A 17,120-nucleotide genomic window follows, 5' to 3' on the forward strand; every position below is an offset into this window, starting at 1 on the left:
ACCGGGCGGAAGCGATTTCTGCTGCGAAAGGTTGAGCCTTTCATAATTGGCACGTGGGTTTGTTATTTGGACAGTTGGTGCAAAGTTGGAGCTTTCAGTGGAGCAGAAGCTGAAGTGGAGTCAACAGTCTAGAAAATTTAATTGATTTCCGGCCGCACCTAAGTCCCCAAAGTGGATGATCATCACTTCTTCCACTAAAGCCGGTTAACCGAGCGGAAAGTAAATTCAATTTCAGTTTCACCAACGGCCATTCAAGAACTTATAGAACTTGAAATCCCGTTTTATCTTCCCGGTCGTGCTGAAACTTTATGAAAATCAAAGTGTTCTTTTTCACTAATGCTACTTGAATTCATTTTGATGGGCCGAATTTAAGCACGGAAGTAGCTGTTAAACCCTTCTGCATAATTAATCACTTGATTCGTAACTGTATTCCTAACTGCCGCGCCTTCTGACCAGACGGATTTGGCTCCGTGCGAACATAATGTAACTCGAGCTGTAACTCGCCTCTTGCCAAAGAGTACAGAATCGGTTAAACAGGCGTCTTCTCTATTTTGCATTTGGACAGTGATCAAAAATTAATTTTTAAGCGCATCGCAGAAAAGCACATACGTACAGCGCTTGTTCATTAACGCGTTTAGGTGCATTTTACAGTTAATATTTAGCCAGCCACTTGAAAATCTGACTTGAAAGTTTGCCTTTTGCATCTTTGATCGGCCTTTTTCGAGCTACATTGAGATTCAATTAGATTTCTTGGACGAAAATCTAGCTCTGGATTTGTTTTCTGGAGCAGGTGAAGTACGTTTTTGAAGTTCCATTCGATTGAACGGTTCCGCCCAATTAATCAAACTTAGCGATATCAAATTCTCAAATTTCCAATTTTATTCTTATCCCTTAATTTTTCCTTTGAAACCGAAAAGTACAGGGAGGAGGAAAAGGGTTGAGTAGTGATAAATGAAGTGTCAGAAATGGTGTCAACAGCTCGTAATATGTCGGCAAGTTCTGAGGCGTATTGTGGTACCACGCCGCGCTAATTGAGCCACATTTACGCTCTTCAAAGGAGACCAGTGACCTGGAAGCGATAACCTGCCCATCTGGCGAGCCAGTACTTTTATAGCACCTCCAATAACTGATGATAGCTGATTGATAATAATTTTCAATATCTCTTAACACGATCATATCACATTTTTTATCTAAAAATGGGGTTCTAAGTTTTAAAATAAAATTTTCAATTATACCAACAATAAGATTCTTAATATTATTCCTAAATGATTTTTACAAAAAAATCTGCTTTCATCACCTTTGAAATCTATTTTGAAGCCTCTGAAAGTTCTGATTATTTTGCTCGAACTTGATAAATGAAATTTCATTTGTTAACATTTATTGTCTAACACATGCTTTAACATGTTTTTCCCTAAAATCTTCGAGATGCTTTAACACGCTCTCATTACTTTATTTGCCGAGTTCCATTCTCACATCTTGAGTTAAAACATTCAGCGGTAGCGCTCCTTCACGGTGAAAGTTTCACCTCATAAACCCAGGCCAAAATCAGATCTACCAAAACCTAACAGTAAATTTGGAACAACCACGGGTCAAGTGATGGCGCTGTTCTGTGCGGCGCTGCTCTTCCGACGAGCGAAGTATCTTTACGGTCGATTCATAGTCCTCAGCCACTGACAAGTCGAACTCAAAGCAGCTACATTCAAAAAGATTTTCTCGAGTACTTAATCAAATTCAGAACTCAGAAAACAGAGAAAGAGAGAGAGAAACCAAGTCAAAGAAAGGATGTTAGAGCCACTAGACGCGGCAAACTTACCGATTTCGGTCAGCTTACCTTCTGGCTGCTTGGATACTCCTGTGATGAGCTTTTCTGAGCTTTTAGAGCAGCCGATGAGCTACGACTTTCTCCCAAACAATGTAAGTGATTGAAACACTTTTGCTCAATAAATTTGGACTTTTAATTCATCCGGTGCTTCGAAGCCCAGAGGGGGACCCGAAAGGTGCCCCCAACAGTGCGTCCGGTCGTGTGCCCAGAAAATGTTTATTACCTGCGGCGGAGCTGTATCGATTAGGAAATAAATTTCTCAACCTTTCAAGAATACAAATTAATTTGACGACGAAAAACGGCGAAGAACTATAAAATGAAATTTATTCAAAACTATAAAAAGACGCTCCTGATCGATAATTGTATACTAAACTTTTAAAACTTTGATCGATCTTCTTTTTAAAACCAAATTTCAGTCTCTCGATTCTGGCCGGGAAAGTTTCACATCAACAGGATCGGCTCAATCGTCTCCTACATCACCTCTTACATCTCCGGCGGAGCAAACTGCCTCTCCTACCCTTCCAGAAGCTCAAGTTTCTCTCAGTCAACAGCAAACTCCAGCGACATCTTCAGCTCAAAGCCATTATCCGCAGGAATTTTATCCTCAATACGTTCCACAGCCTGATGTAAGATTTTGCTCATTTAAATATTGGTTTTAACTGTCTCTTAGGTCTATCTCTACCCACAATCATATCTCCCCGTTCAAAATCAACAGTACCAGCAATATCACCCGGAAATGACTACCAACTACAGCAATACGGCCGCTTTTTACCCACAGATTCCAAAGTCAACTCAACTCGCTCCTGAACAAGGCTTTACTGGAAACTTCAGCAGTCATTTGCCATCAAATGTCCCTCCACCTGGTACACGTCTTTCGAGGAAATCTCCGAAAAAGAAGAAGAAAAAGGATCCTAACGAGCCAAGCAGACCTGTTTCCGCATACGCCTTATTTTTCAGGTAATTTAAAAGCAAAAGATTTCAAATTGAGATTCTCTTCCTTGATTTCAAATTGCAACAGATGCGTTATTAGGAAATTTTAACGCCTATCATTCAGAGAAACACAATCGCTCATCAAAGGCCAGAAACCCGAAGCAACTTTCGGCGAAATCTCAAAAATCGTGGCGTCGATGTGGGACGCACTCGGGGATGAAGAAAAGACGGTAAGAAGCGATAAATTACATTATGCATTGATCAAGGCGCGCGCAAACTCGTGTCGCTTTCAATTATTTCCAAAGCTCACTCCCCTTGGGCTAAAGACGAGATTTTGTTTACTTTTGAAAGGGGATAATGTATATTGATGGAATCGGATCAGGGAATGATTATTTATTCGCTGAATACGAGCCTCTCATCTCCGTCTGTTACCGATGTAACTCAGGTTGAGCGCCGGATAAGCCTACAACTAAATAATACTCTAATGGGAACTGATCGAAATGCAGTTTGTTCTGACCATAAATACAGATATCTGACTGATTTGAACTGAAATAAGTCGTAAAAAACAATTTAGGTCTACAAGCAGAAAACCGAAAACGCGAAAAGAAACTATCTCCGCGAGCTGGCATCCTACCGAGCATCCCTGGTTTCAACATCCAACGGCCAACAACAACAACACTCAGTCCGGGCGAAGCCTTACTGAGCACAAGGCATCACCATTCATTATTTCATATTTTCTCATCGCACATAAATCCTAAACTCATCAACCGACGCGTAATTGAACTGTTCAGTTATATAATTTGTACATTTGCGCTTTCTACGGAGATAAAAAATATTTTCATAAATTTCTGTAAATAAATAAAAAATTTCAGCAAAAATTGAACCGAGATTTCAACACGGAGGCGTGTTATTTACACAGTCCTGTGCTCGTATTTATCTTTTTGTCTACCTTTCTTTACGAGAAATTTTTTTTTTTCAAAAAAAGGAGAACGAGAAAAATGCTCGAATTTCTTTTTATTGTAATTTCAACTTTTGTCACGTGCCATGCTGAGTTTCTGGATGCAGAGGATACGCGTTGGGTCAGAGTTTGTACGAAATGGATTCCATGCCTTTTGCTTGCGATTATGATCCAAAATGAGAAAAAGAAGACGAAATGCATCCCAGGCAAGCTTTAATTCATTAATAGAGAGCTTCCACCCAGTATATTTTACAGTACTAAGAATCTGAGCTGTCCATATTTATCCGTAGTTATCATTTTCTAGGTGCACCAACAACGATCCAAGTTGGTTTGTTCTTTTCTGCCATCGGTGAGTAACAGAACTAAGGACTATTTGTTTTACAAAGCTCCTCCTGACCTTCAACTCAGGTGATGTTTTTCTGGTCTACGGAATGTACGAAAACTACTTTATTGCTGGCGTATGCTTCTTTGGCATTGCACAAATGTTTTACACAATGTCATTCGGCTGGGAAGTTTGCAACTACGTCTCGATGATGATGATGGTCTCTATGAACTACATTCTTCAGGTAAATTGTACTCATCCTTGATTTTCATTCACAAAACTCAAATAGAGAACGGTCATCGCCGAGGTTCAAGATGAGAAAATTCATGTCATGGTTGTTGGTTACAGCGTTCTTCTTACTTTTATGGGCTGGAGAGCTGTTGATGCTGCAGTAGCACCTGATGCTTCTGGTAGTAATTTTTATGATTCATGTTTTGAGTCTGTTTTTAGGCTGGGAGCGAGTCTATTCTCTTCTGGGAGGCATCATTTTCGTTATTTCCGACCTTATGATCGCTGTGAATCAATTCGTTCGACCGATTCCAAATCACAAACTTTATATTTTGAGCACTTACTTCTTTGCCCAGTACTGTCTCGCTCAATGGTCAATTTGCAAGGCTCACCGAATGCCCAAGATAAAAACCAACTAATTCCATGGAGATTAATTTCGCATCAAAATAAACGCCACGAAAAGCCTATTCATTCTTTTAATTTTATTATCTTCTGAGGAAAGAGAATCAGACATGTGATGGATTGGATTCTAATACCGCTTTCGAAGGTCGCCCGCGAACATAAATTATCTCCTTGCTCAGCGTCTTGAAAATTGAGTTGTCTTCGTTGTTGGCAGTTTGATTTTACCTTGGTCGATGATTTTGGTTTTATAAAGGCGAGTTGGAGCTGATGTCTTCCATAAATAAGTGCACTTTTTGAAGTGAATATTAGCAATTATTATCCTCTATTTTCCGCTATCTTTTTCTTTGTAAAAGATCTTTGAATTTCAAGAAGAACTCTATTTGTTTAGGACATTATTTCACTATTTCTTATAAGCGCCAGATGCACAAGCCCGCCTGATATGCTCAGAAACAAATTGACGCTCATTTCCAGTTTCGTCGAAAAGAAATTCGAGTAATGTCCGATAAAACCGAAGCAGACCTGAATGATTCAGGCTGAATCCTTCACTCTCTTTTTTCATCACGAATATCTTACCGAACAAACGAAGCTTGAGAAGCAGCAAAATATGCTCAAAGAATAGGAGCAAAGAGTTTTCAGATGACCAGCTAGAATGGATAATATTCCTGTGCAGAGAAAAACTGTATCGAGCCCAGAATAGCCATAATAGTAAACAAACCAATCGTCCCAAATAGACCAGCTGGTCCAGCTATCTAATCATAGAATTACAAATCGTCGTATTCATGAAGTCAAACCGTCACAATTTGAATCCAAATCATCACTTGAACCCGATTGACTAGAGCCCGAATCATTTTCATCGTTGCATAATTTTGGCTTAGGCGGCGCTAGAATGAAAATCTAGATTAATAAAAAGAGGATGATTCTACCTAAGTAACAGTGGAATATTATCGTAGCTACCGTAATGGCAATTTGAGAAAATGCTAAGTTTTGGAGAATTTTTTCTTGCGTCATTTCTTTCTCTCTTTTTTACAAATGAAAGTTCAATGCGTTTTCTCTTTCTTTTTCGTTTCTCGGTGCAATCAACAGTGACTTTGATTGAGGGCTCACTTTTCTTTGGTTTCTTCGATTGTGCTCACTAATGAGATGCTGGGCCAGTTCAATTTAAAATCGAAATTGGGCACACTGGCCGGGATCGTACGTAACTCGCAGGCGTTCCAACTGATCTAACCACAGATCGTGGATGCACCAGTCCTCCCTTGGGCCCCGAGCAGGTGTCAAATCCACATTGAAAGGCGTAGATCATTTTGGTTATTACCTTCCTCGTCCGAGTTTCGATTTTTATGCACGGTATCTTACAGTCTTTTACAGACTCTGTGTGATATTTTTTGCGCGAGAAATCAACGAGGAGTAATTAGGCGAAGCAGACCTATTTTAATGACGATTTTGATAGGCGAAAATCGCATTGATATCTTTCCAAGTACTAATTTTGAATAAACACCATCTAGTCATTGTATCCCATAGAAACTCTAGTCATCAAAGCGATCCCGCGAAAGTCAAAAATAAAAAGTTCAATCACGCGAAGACGCGAGCCGTAGAGGAGCTTAAAATTTTTATGAGGCTGATCGAGCCAGGTGAAGCGAGAAACCTGTTTGGATTTTAAGGAAATTTATGTGCTGTTTCTATTTAGGCTGTGTATTTGCTCCGTCACGGAGGTTGAAATGGACCCCTCCCCATGTTTTTTCATTGAAGGGCAAATAATGCAAAATAAGCTTTCAAAGAATAATTCCCAAATGAGCAAACTTTCGACAGAGTGAGAATCCAGTGCTGTCCGAAAATTCATTGTGGTCAATTTTGTGGTGAGTTTGACGCTCATTTAGACCAAGAAAAGTACTCTTCATACAAGTTTAAAAGCTCCTATGCTTTAGAGCACTCCTTTGACATTGTGAATAAATGAAATTTTACAAATGCCAATAGTTGTGTTAACAAGAAGTTCTTGATCCTTCTTCTGGGGAGTTAGCTATTTATCAGGATCAACTCGTCTCGTCTCTAATTATTGCTTTCATCTGACGTTGATCCCCTTACTTGTGGCAGTCGCTTGATTGACGACGACTTTTGCGCTGATCGACGAGTTTATACCGCAGCATTTTTACAGACTTCAAGACGTACTCAGAACAAGTCCTCGTGATATCAAAAGCCCTAAAGAGCATTTTTCTTTTAGGAAATATGGTGGAAGAGCCTCAATTACGTTCCAACTTACCTGGACGCAGGTGTCCATAGCTGCACTTTCCCCACATTGGATCAGAGGCATTTACTTATTGACCGCTTGATTACTACTTTCTTCCTTATCAGATCTCTCGTACCTGATCATCACCTGTTGCCTTTGGCGCTGTTCTGAATCTATATAAATCTATCTTCTCTCATTTTACCATTCACAACAAAAATCGAAAACTCACAATGGTTAATCTTCTTTCAAACACTAACCTTCGATTCCTCACCTCCCTCCTTTCAATCTTCGCCATCGCCGCCGTCTTGTGTCATTGTTTCGTCTTCATCATTTTATTCTCCAACATTGGCATTTCTGCGCAAATTTCCGAAGAACTTCCTTACTCGATGATCGGCCAAGGAATTTGGTCCGGTGGAATCGCCCTCGTCACAGCTTGCATTCTCTTCACCTTCATCGCTTGCAGAATTCAGTGCACTTTCTCGAAGTTCTACTTTTCTAGCGACGAGAAAACTAGCGAGAAAACAGTAGTGGTCATCCTACTCGGGACGTTTCTGACGACTCTGGTTTGCGCGCTCATCGACGGCTTTGGCTGCGTCAATCTCGTCCGATCCGTTTATTTCGAAAGCGTTGGCGGGTCAGTTCTCTTCGCAATGTTGCTTTTTGAAGGCATCAGTCTCCTCGGCTGCTCGCTCGTATCTTTCATCATCATGGCCTACTACACGAGCAACAACGAGCTTGTAGCGAACTTCCGCGCTCTGCAATACCAGTCAGATGTCAATTCAATCCAACGCTCCGTCTCCGGCCGAACCGACGATTTAACAACTCTGGTGGATGCAAGGATTGTCAACTCGCGGAAAAACTCGACATTTTTCTACGTTACGAGCGAAAATACTTCCGGATACAGATCGTATTCAGATGTTGATGAGTATATGTCCGTGATCACCAATTCGAACTTTTACGACTAAACTGGTTCTGTATATAAACTGTATTTTGTCTGAATCTGTAAATAAAATGAATATTCTAAATCGATTCTGATATTGTTAAAATGATCTAGGGTCTAACGATCTCCCATAACTTCATAAGTAGCGATTTTCCTAAAGCCATAAATCCCCTGAAGGTCAGCACCTGCTTTTTTCTACCCTGCTGCAAATTTGACGCGTCTTCTGAGCTCCGACGCTCTTGAAATCATATTTGTTAATACCCTGGCTATTCAAAAATTTATTTTGGGAAAACGTGGGGAGAATCTAATCATCCATCTCAATTTTCATGTTCAAGTTTGTAGATGAAAGAAAGAGGTAAACTTTTAATTTTCCTTTTCCTTTGGCTACCCTTCAGCTTGCTTATTTTTAATGGGACTTGAACTTTTCTACTTTCTGTTTACTTTTAGAAAGTTTTTGGAAACAGAAAGCCAGGTCTCAGCTGTCCCTTTTTCTTCTGATAAGGATTCATCTCCCGCCGGGGGACGAATCACCACTACGCTTATCAGTATTCTGACAGGCCTCAGAATAATTGATGGCTTTTACTTCCGTGAGAAGTAATGATTAAAGCTTTTAAACGGTTCTAAAAGGGTCTTTTTAAGCGATTTAATAACTTTATTGGCTTAAAAAGTTGATAATGTCGATTTCCGCTCGATATAAAATTATCGCCTTGTTTCTTTTTTTTTGACCTCAGAGTAGCATCAGAATGACGTGAAGATTTTTAACTAATAAGCCGTGTTAATCCGATTTTCCAACAGTGGGTTTTGGGCATTAGAGGGCGCTAAAAACGCGCTACTCGCGACTAGCGCTGATTGAGCTCCGACTCTCTGAATCATTCACGCTTATTTAGCGCAGCGCCAGAGATCTCCTCCAACTCGACAAATTTCATTTTCTCTAAAAAAAAGAACATTCAAACTGACATTTTTTTCAAGCACTAAAAAATTTAAAAAAAAGAGGTTGGGCAGATCGACATCGAAAACAAAAAAAAAATACGAATTTGAAGAAGATTTTTGAGAGAGGGTCTATCAATTTTATACGAAAATTTCAGGTACATTTCTTGCCTTTTCGTTTATTTACCGACATATTAAAATGTCATTATATATTTCTATAGCTAAAGAAATTACCAATTAACCCGTATGTTCTCTGATGACAAGATTAATAACAAGTCGGACGCAAATTACTGTAATGGTAATTGAGTTTTTGAGTAGTTGTCCTTTGCTGCACAAGTGCTCCTTGTCATTTTTTGAAAGGTTTCTTTCTGAAGAGCGGAATCCAAACAGATTCACAACGTCATGAGAAAGTCCAAACACTGATCCGAAAATAAGTACAGGAGATTACTGTTATTAAATTTTCACACACTCCTGAGGGACAGCAGTAGCATCATATGCTTGTTAGGAAATATGCATATTTCTGATCATTCACTTAGAAAATCGAGTGGATCAGTTCAAAAAAAACAATGATGAAAATTTTAAATTTCAGCTGTCGAAATTTCAACAACTTAATTTGGCTGGCCCTTTGATGAAAAATTTTACGAGCAGAATGAAGACACTCACAAAGTCGCAGAACCATTTTTATTTTTTAATAAGGCAGCTTTATTAGTAAAACACTTTCGCACTAAGCCGTACTTAGACATCCTCGAAAGGAAAATGCTGATTAATTAAAAAAAATGAATTTTGGCGCCGGACCAAGCTCACGCCAAGGAATCGCCCTTTTACGATATTTTCGAATTAATTTATCATCTATTAATCTCTTTCCTCCTTCCAATCAAAGACTTTTAGACAGAATGAGCGCTGGAATCAATCATCAGTGATGTCAAACGCCACCGAACTTTTCCTGACAGTAACTTCCGCCACAATTGCAGATTCTGATGAAAATCAATTGAGCCAAGCAAAATGTCTATTGCCAAAAATTTGCCTTTGCGAAGCAGGTACTTTTTCTTTCATAGAGACAAAAATGGTCAGAAAACAAGCTTTTATTGAGGAATTATTGTATCATATAATTGAATGATTTCGCATTCAGAGCTGTTCTTCTGGAAAGAACTCAATTTGATCCCTAAACCTTTTTTTCCTAAAATCGATCACTTTCCACAACTTGCCAAATAACAACATCAGAAGGCATAATTGGGGAAGCGAGGTCTAATTAGAGTGAATAATTTTAGAGGATAACTGTCGGACGTCATTATCGGCAGTTGAAGGTTTATAACCGATAGTTGACGCAGTTGCAAAACTTGCAATAAAATATATATTATTCAAGGCAAAAACATTCTTGACTCTCACTTTTAGCTGACAAAGAATGCCTCGTAATTCTGGGAATATTGATGATTGCCGCAGCACTCGCTCTAGCCGCTGTGCCCGTTTGTGTCATCTTCATTCGCTCAAAGCGAGTCTCAAAGGTAAATGTTAAAATGAATAATATTTTTTAAATAAAACTTTTTCATTGAAGATCAAAGCGGCGCAAAAGGCAGACCTGGAATCAATAGCAGAATCCAACAGGCGCGACACTTTGCTAAACAGGTAAATTTCACTCAGACAAAATAGCGCGCCCCTCTGGCGATTTGGCAAAGGCCTGGAAATTCAATAAAACACCTTTATTAGAAGCAATGCGCGCTTCCGGCGAGAGTAGCATCGATCTGTGACAGATTTTGTCAGAAATTGACCTTAAAATTCAATTAGAAATTCTATCGGTGCGTAATTTTTAAGGCTAAATTTTCACTGACTATTATGCTCTTGAATAATTTTGAATTATAGCGCGAAATTATAATAATTAAGCTAAATTGTGGATCAAAGACACCACTTGAGATATTCCAGATGTTATTCTCTTCATTATTGATCTCAACTGTAGATGAATTAACCGCCTCAAAATTTCTGTTTTAGGTCGAGTACAATCAATTACTACGCTACAGAGTTGGAAACCAACACAGTAAAGATGGATTCTGCAAACAGAACGTATTCAAATCTAGCGCCGAGTGTTGGCAAATCAAGTTCTACTGGCTCTACCGACGAGTCTGGCTACACTTCCGATTCGCTACTGGCGACTTTTGAACTGCAAACTTCTTTTTCAAACTCAAACTAATATATTCAAACAAAAATTGTTAATTAACAAATTTATTGGAAATCGTGGTCAGTGATAAATTACTTGCTCTCAAGAGCCTTTGATCGAGCCTTGTTAACAGCGGCTTCAGCCATTTCAGCTCGCTCGTTAGCTTCGTCAAGTTCGTGCTGGACCTTTCGGAATCGGGACATGGCGGAAGAAGCAGATTCAGTGGCGTCTTCAGCGGCCTTCTTGTAGGACTTGACCTTGGAGTTGAGCTTGTCGATGCTGTCAGAAAGTCGGACAAGGTTCTTCTTGTCTTCATCGTTCGCGTAGTTGGCTTCCTTGTATTTACGCTCGAGCTTTCGCATGACCTTGGTGTTGTCGCTAGTTCGTCGCTGCTCGCTCTCGAGTTCCATTTCGATTTCTCTGCACTTGGTCTCGAGCTTCTGGACGGCCTTCTTACCACCCTTAAGAGCGACCTGTTCAGCTTCGTCAAGTCGCATCTGGAGATCTCGAAGGGAGTTCTCCTGGTTCTTCTTCATACGCTCAAGATGCTGGGACTGGTCCTGCTCCTTCTTTAGGTCTTCAGAGAGAAGGGCGGCGGTAGTGAGGGCCTTCTTAGCAGCATCCTCAGCAGATCGAGCCTCACCAATGGCTTCTTCGACTTCGGTCTTGACAGCGTTGAGCTCACCCTCGATCTTTCGCTTCTGGTTGATGAAAGCGCCGTTTTGGGTGTGGAGCATGTTAGATCGCTCGTTAGCCTCCATGAGGTCGTTTTCGGCCTGTTTTCGGGTTCGCTCGGCCTGCTCGAGTCCCTGTCGGAGCTCTTCAATTTCAGAGGTCATAAGGCCAACTCGTCGCTCAGAGACAGCAGATTGTTCTCGAAGATCTTCAGTCTGTCGCTGAGAATCATCAAGTCTCTGGTTCAAGTCCTTGAGCTGAAGGAGGAGATCCTTGGTGTTCTTCTGGGCATCCTGAGCCTGTCGGGAGGATGTAGCCATGTTGACCTCGAGGTCATTAAGATCGGATTCCATCTTCTTTCGGGATCGGATGGCTTCACCTCGAGCTCGCATCTCATTGTCGAGAGAAGCTTGGATCTGCTCAACAGATCGTGAGGCATTTCGTCGAGCGTTGTCGATTTCTTCGTCCTTCTCAGCCAATCGTCGATCGATTTCCTGCTTGAGCTGCTGAAGTTCAACCTGGACTCGGAGAGTCTTGGCTTCTTCGGACTCAATGGCGGCCTCGGCTTCTTCAAGAGAGGACTGGATGTCCGCTCGCTCCTGGTCAGCCATTCGCTTAGTCTTCTCAAGCTCATGAATAGTCTTGGATCCTTCTTGGAGCTGGTCGACAAGCTCCTGAGCCTCTTCAGCGAGATTCTTGTTTTCTCGTCGGATAGCTTCAAGGTTCTCAACAGTCTCTTCAGTAGAATTCTTGAGCTTGAAGAGTTCAGTCTGCTGGTTTCGCACTTCTTTTTGAGCAAGCTCAAGTTCGACCTGGGCTTCTTCTTGCTTCTGTTTAGCTTCTGCAAGGAGCTTATCGAAGTTTCGCTGCTTCTTGTCAAGCTGAGATGCAGCGGCGTTTGATCGTTCAAGATCGGCGGAGAGATCTTCAACTTCACCCTGGAGTCGGGTCTTGGTCTTTTCGAGAGATCCGCATCGGCCTTGAGCGGCTTCGACCTGCTCTTCAGATTCCTGAAGTCGAGCGACGAGCTTCTTCTTAGCTTCCTCAAGTTCTTCAGTTCGCTGAATAGCATCAGTCTCGTACTTGTTTCGCCACTGGACGCACTCGTTGTTAGACTTGCTGAGATTTCGCTGAAGTTCTTGCTTGGACTCCTGCTCTTCCTCCATCTGTTCTCGGAGCATATCAGTGTCGTGTCGCTGAGACTGAAGTTGGTGAGAGAGCGAGTTCTTAGACTTGGACTCTTCATCGTGCTGTCGCTTGAGCTCATCGTGAGTTTGAGAGAGGGAGTTCTTGTTTCGAACAAGCTGAGTGTTAACAGTGTCCTTCTCTTCAATATGTCGACGATAGTCGTTGATCTCCATCTGGATTCGATTGTTATCGTTGTTGGAGTCGGAAAGTACGACGGCGCCTTCTTCAAGTTTCATCTTGAGGTCAGCGATGTTATCCTCAAGGTTGCGAGTCTGCTTTTCGTAGTTAAGCTTAGATTTGGTGAGAGACTCAACATTGACGTGGAGCTCATCGACTTCCATCTTTGCTTCGGACTTTTCCTTTTCGAGCTTCTGCTTGATTCGGTTAAGATTTTCAATCTGCTCGCCGAGAGAGGTGGTCTGATCACCCTGCTTCTTTCGGATATTAGAAAGAGATGATTCGTGGTTAAGAGTGGCTTCCTCAAGTTCTCGTCGAACCTTGGCGGCTTCAGCGTCTCGTCGCTTGGCAATTTCGATCTGAGCTTGAGTGTTGGATCCAGCTTCTTCAAGTCGCTCAGCGAGCTCCTCAAGTTCTCTGGAAAGATCTCCTCGAGTCTTTTCAGATCGAGCTCGTCCACCTCGCTCAGATTCGAGCTCTTCTTCGACTTCTTCGGTTCGACCCTGGAGCTCCTTGATTTTTTTCTGGAGCTGAGCGGCCATAGCCTGCTCATCCTCAAGCTTCGCGTTGAGCTGGGAGAAATCAAATTCAGACTTCTTCAAGGCTTCTTCCTGACCAGCCTTGTCATTTTCAAGATCCATAATCTGTTCTTGAGAGAGTCGAATGTCGCCTTCAAGCTTTCTCTTGGCTCGTTCAAGGTCCATTCGAGACTTTTTCTCAGCTTCGAGGCCGATTTCAAGATCATCGACCTGCTGTTCGAGTTTGCCCTTGGACTTGGTGAGATTGACGACCTTTTCTTCCTCATTTTGAAGATCTCCAAGAGTCTGCTTGTGAGCTTCTTGAAGAGCTTTCTTCTCCTTTTCAAGCTTGTGAATGGCCTCGCTAACAGAAGCAAGTTCCTCGGTAACGTTCTTGGACTTGTTCTCAGTTGCGTGCTTTTCTTTTTCAATCTTGGCAAGAGTCAGCTCAAGATCATCAATATCCTTCTTAAGTTCGGAAGATTCATCTTCGAGCTTTCGTTTCTTAGCAACAAGCTCGTTGTTCATTTCTTCCTCATCTTCAAGTTTCTCCTGGAGATCTCGGATCTTTGCATCAAGCTCGATCTTAGCAGCAATGAGTTCTTCGCATCGACCCTCAGCGTCATCAAGGAGAGCGTTTTGAGTCTCAGCCTTTTGGGTCAGTTCATTTCGCTCCTGTTCGAGAGCAACAGACTGCTCCTCGAGCTCAGCTCGTCGCTTTTTCTCCTTCTCGAGCTGCTTTTTGACCTCATCATAGTTCTTTTCAAGCTCCTGCATCTTCTTGCCCTCTTCGGCTTGGGAGATAAGAGGCTTGATTTTGTAGATGATCTTCATCCATTCCCAGTCCTTCAAGTACTGGAAGGCTCGGATATTACCCTGGATGATTTCGATCGAATCTCGTCGCTTGATCATCTCAGCGTAAGTTCGCTCAGCAAGTCGGTATCGCATGTAAGACTGGAGAGAAGTGAGAATGGCAGCAATTTTTTCATCACGCTCGTCTTCGAGATCACCAATAACACCAGCTTTGAAGAAAAGTTTAGTGTGGCCGAACTTATGCTTCTGGTCGGAAAGAGCGATTCCAGTACAAATTTCCTTAGACATGGCTTTCCAGTCACAGAACTCCTGGTCCTTCTTTGCTTCAGCGTGAAGAATGACATATCGCTTGGCAAATTCTTCGTACTGGACTCGAGAAGGGAAACCCTTTCGGCAAATACGGATACCTTCCAACACACCGTTACATCGAAGCTGATGGAGAACAAGATTCCAGTCCATGTGGCCGGGCTTTTTGATTTCGTTGGGGACAATGCAGCGGACAAAATGGGGCTGAGTAGATCGAAGGTTTGACATGAGTCGACCAAGGGATTCTCGGTGAAGACCGGAGACAGTCTGGAAAGAACCACCCTTTTGCCGCTTTCCACCTTTTCCTCCGCCACCCTTTTTGGCAGCTTCGGCGGCTTCTTCAGCAGAAACGTATGAGTCCCACTGAGCGAGGATACACTTGTTGGAAGATTTCCTGAAAACAAAGTTAAAATCAGTAAAAATAAAGTGATATTACTTAAAGAGACCGACGACAGAAGGGTTGAGAGGATCCTTGTTCTTGAGAAGCCAATCAGTGACGTTGTAACCGACAGTACCGGCGTAGTGGTAAAGCTCAAAGTGAGGAGCAGGGACGTCAGCGTTCTTGTGGTTCTTGGGGTTGGGCTTGCCGATCTTGTCGTTCTTACCCAAATGCTGCTGGAAGAGCTTGTCTCTGAAGGTCATATCAGTAGCCTTCGGGAACATGCACTCTTCTTCGAGAGTGGACATGATACCAAGAGGCTTTTCGATCAAGTCGATGGTAGCGGCCAAATCCATACCGAAATCGATCATTTCCCACTCAATACCTTCCTTCTTGTATTCTTCCTGCTCGAGAACGAACATGTGGTGGTTGAAGAACTGCTGGAGTTTCTCATTGGTGTAGTTGATGCAGAGCTGTTCGAAGGTGTTGAATTCAAAAATTTCGAAACCGGCGATATCGAGAATACCGATGAAGAAAGATCGAGGAAGGTCAGTAGAAAGGGCTCGGTTGACGACTTCGACGAGCCATTTGAAGAGTCGATCGAAGACAGCCTTGCAGATGGCCTTCAGGGCGTAGTTGACCTGGTCAACGGTCTGACCCTTGGTCACGTAATCAGCGCCGACCTTAATTCGTGGGGTACAGAGGGCCTTGGTATATTCAGAACCAGAGATACCCAACATGTAACCAGCAAGATCAGCAGCTTCATGTCCATCGGGTTCAGCCTGTTCTTCTCGGGGCTTCTGCTTGAACTCCATGTTGCCAGAGTGCATCAAACCAGCAGTAATCATGTAGATACCAGCCTTCTCCTCAGCGTTGAAACCGAGAACGTCAAAGGAAGAGTCAGTAGCATCGAGTTCTTCAACATCGTTGATAGACTTGACCTTAATCTCACCCATTGAGCAGTATTTGTAATCATAAGGGTTGTGCGTGATCTGGGTCATTTCGTTGATGTCCTTTCGGCCTTCGCAGCAGATCTGGTAGAAAATATGGAAACATCGCTCGGCCTTGAGCTGGAAGACAACTCGAGACTTTTCGAGCAGGTAGGTATCGATATCACCAGAAGCGAGTTTACCAGTGAGACCGAAGTGAATTCGGATAAATTTACCGAATCGAGAAGAGTTATCGTTACGGGTGGTCTTAGCGTTACCGAAGGCCTCCATAGCAGGGTTGGCAGCGACAATCTGATCTTCGAGGGTTCCACCTCCCTTGAGAGCTGGAGCACCGTCGTCACCGTCTTTACCTCCAGATCCAAGGGCGGCGACAACGGCGAAGTACTGGATGACTCGCTTGGTATTGACAGTTTTACCAGCTCCGGACTCGCCGGTGATCAACATGGACTGGTTATGTCGTTCTCGCAACATATCGTTGTAGGCGTTATCGGAGATGGAGAAAATATGGGGAGGCATTTCAGACTTTCTCTTGCCCTTGTAGCAACCGACGACGTGGTTGTCGTAGACGGAGAGCCACTTGTAGGGGTTGACAGTGATACAAAAGAGACCGGAGTAGGTGTAGATCATGAACTTCTTGTATCGCTCGTCCAAGTTGTAGACCACAGCAGCCTCAGAGAGGTAGGTCATGTTGGCCAAATCCTCGAGCAACTCGTACTTTGGAGGGTTTTGCTTTTCAACCTAAAGACGGAGTAAATCAGTGTTTTTTCAAATCAACAGCTTACCTGCTCGTCTTTAAAGTCCTTCTCCTTGTTATCATTCAATCGTCGGACCTTGGTGGTTCCGGGCTTGTCACCCTTACCGATGACGAGACCCTTGACGTAACCAGTCTCAGAGAAAGGGACCCAGACCTGCTTGCCACCCTCAAAGGGCTGGTTTCGGATCTCCAACATAGTGGTATCGGGAAGTCGGAGCCATTGAGCGGCACTACCGGCTGCCTCGGGATCCCAAAGCGACATCTTTAAAAATAATTAATAAAAAATTAAGTCTCTGGGTATACCTTGTTGAAGTTTTAGTTCAGAACAAAATGTTGAATTGCAAAAAGCTGGGGCGTATTTATGCACACGATTTGAAGGTGTTGACTTGCTTGGAAGAGCCAAACCGGCTCTGATAAAGATGACGAGTCGCTAATTTCCTGCGTTTCAGCTGTACTTAACC

General features: G+C 42.6%; 4 protein-coding genes across 4 annotated transcripts; 3 read left to right on the top strand and 1 right to left on the bottom strand.

The window, feature by feature from the left end:
• The first annotated feature begins 1,586 nt into the window (after positions 1–1,586).
• LOC145698965 (uncharacterized) lies at positions 1,587–3,614 on the top strand. The gene is made up of 5 exons (XM_081776209.1): positions 1,587–1,914; positions 2,239–2,448; positions 2,493–2,779; positions 2,877–2,982; positions 3,327–3,614. The coding sequence occupies exons 1-5, from the start codon at positions 1,783–1,785 to the stop codon at positions 3,453–3,455; spliced, it is 864 nt and encodes a 287-aa protein (XP_081632335.1). The 5' UTR covers positions 1,587–1,782; the 3' UTR covers positions 3,456–3,614.
• Positions 3,615–3,719: 105 nt separating this feature from the next.
• Positions 3,720–4,720, top strand: LOC145698966 (lysoplasmalogenase TMEM86A-like). Its single transcript, XM_081776210.1, has 5 exons — positions 3,720–3,916; positions 4,015–4,059; positions 4,119–4,276; positions 4,322–4,442; positions 4,483–4,720. The coding sequence occupies exons 1-5, from the start codon at positions 3,751–3,753 to the stop codon at positions 4,677–4,679; spliced, it is 687 nt and encodes a 228-aa protein (XP_081632336.1). The 5' UTR covers positions 3,720–3,750; the 3' UTR covers positions 4,680–4,720.
• A 4,009-nt stretch (positions 4,721–8,729) lies between these two features.
• Positions 8,730–10,970, top strand: LOC145698968 (uncharacterized). The gene is made up of 5 exons (XM_081776212.1): positions 8,730–8,908; positions 9,639–9,787; positions 10,143–10,252; positions 10,303–10,373; positions 10,734–10,970. The coding sequence occupies exons 2-5, from the start codon at positions 9,670–9,672 to the stop codon at positions 10,930–10,932; spliced, it is 498 nt and encodes a 165-aa protein (XP_081632338.1). The 5' UTR covers positions 8,730–8,908; positions 9,639–9,669; the 3' UTR covers positions 10,933–10,970.
• On the bottom strand, positions 10,955–16,921 carry LOC145698964 (uncharacterized). Its single transcript, XM_081776208.1, has 3 exons — positions 16,688–16,921; positions 15,013–16,643; positions 10,955–14,970 (listed from the first exon to the last, which is right to left on the bottom strand). Exons 1-3 carry the CDS (start codon positions 16,919–16,921, stop codon positions 10,992–10,994), a joined length of 5,844 nt encoding a protein of 1,947 aa, XP_081632334.1. The 3' UTR covers positions 10,955–10,991.
• Positions 16,922–17,120: the final 199 nt, after the last annotated feature.

This window comes from Oikopleura dioica, chromosome 2, assembly GCF_907165135.1.
Source record: "Oikopleura dioica chromosome 2, OKI2018_I68_1.0, whole genome shotgun sequence".
Lineage (NCBI taxonomy): Eukaryota > Metazoa > Chordata > Appendicularia > Copelata > Oikopleuridae > Oikopleura > Oikopleura dioica.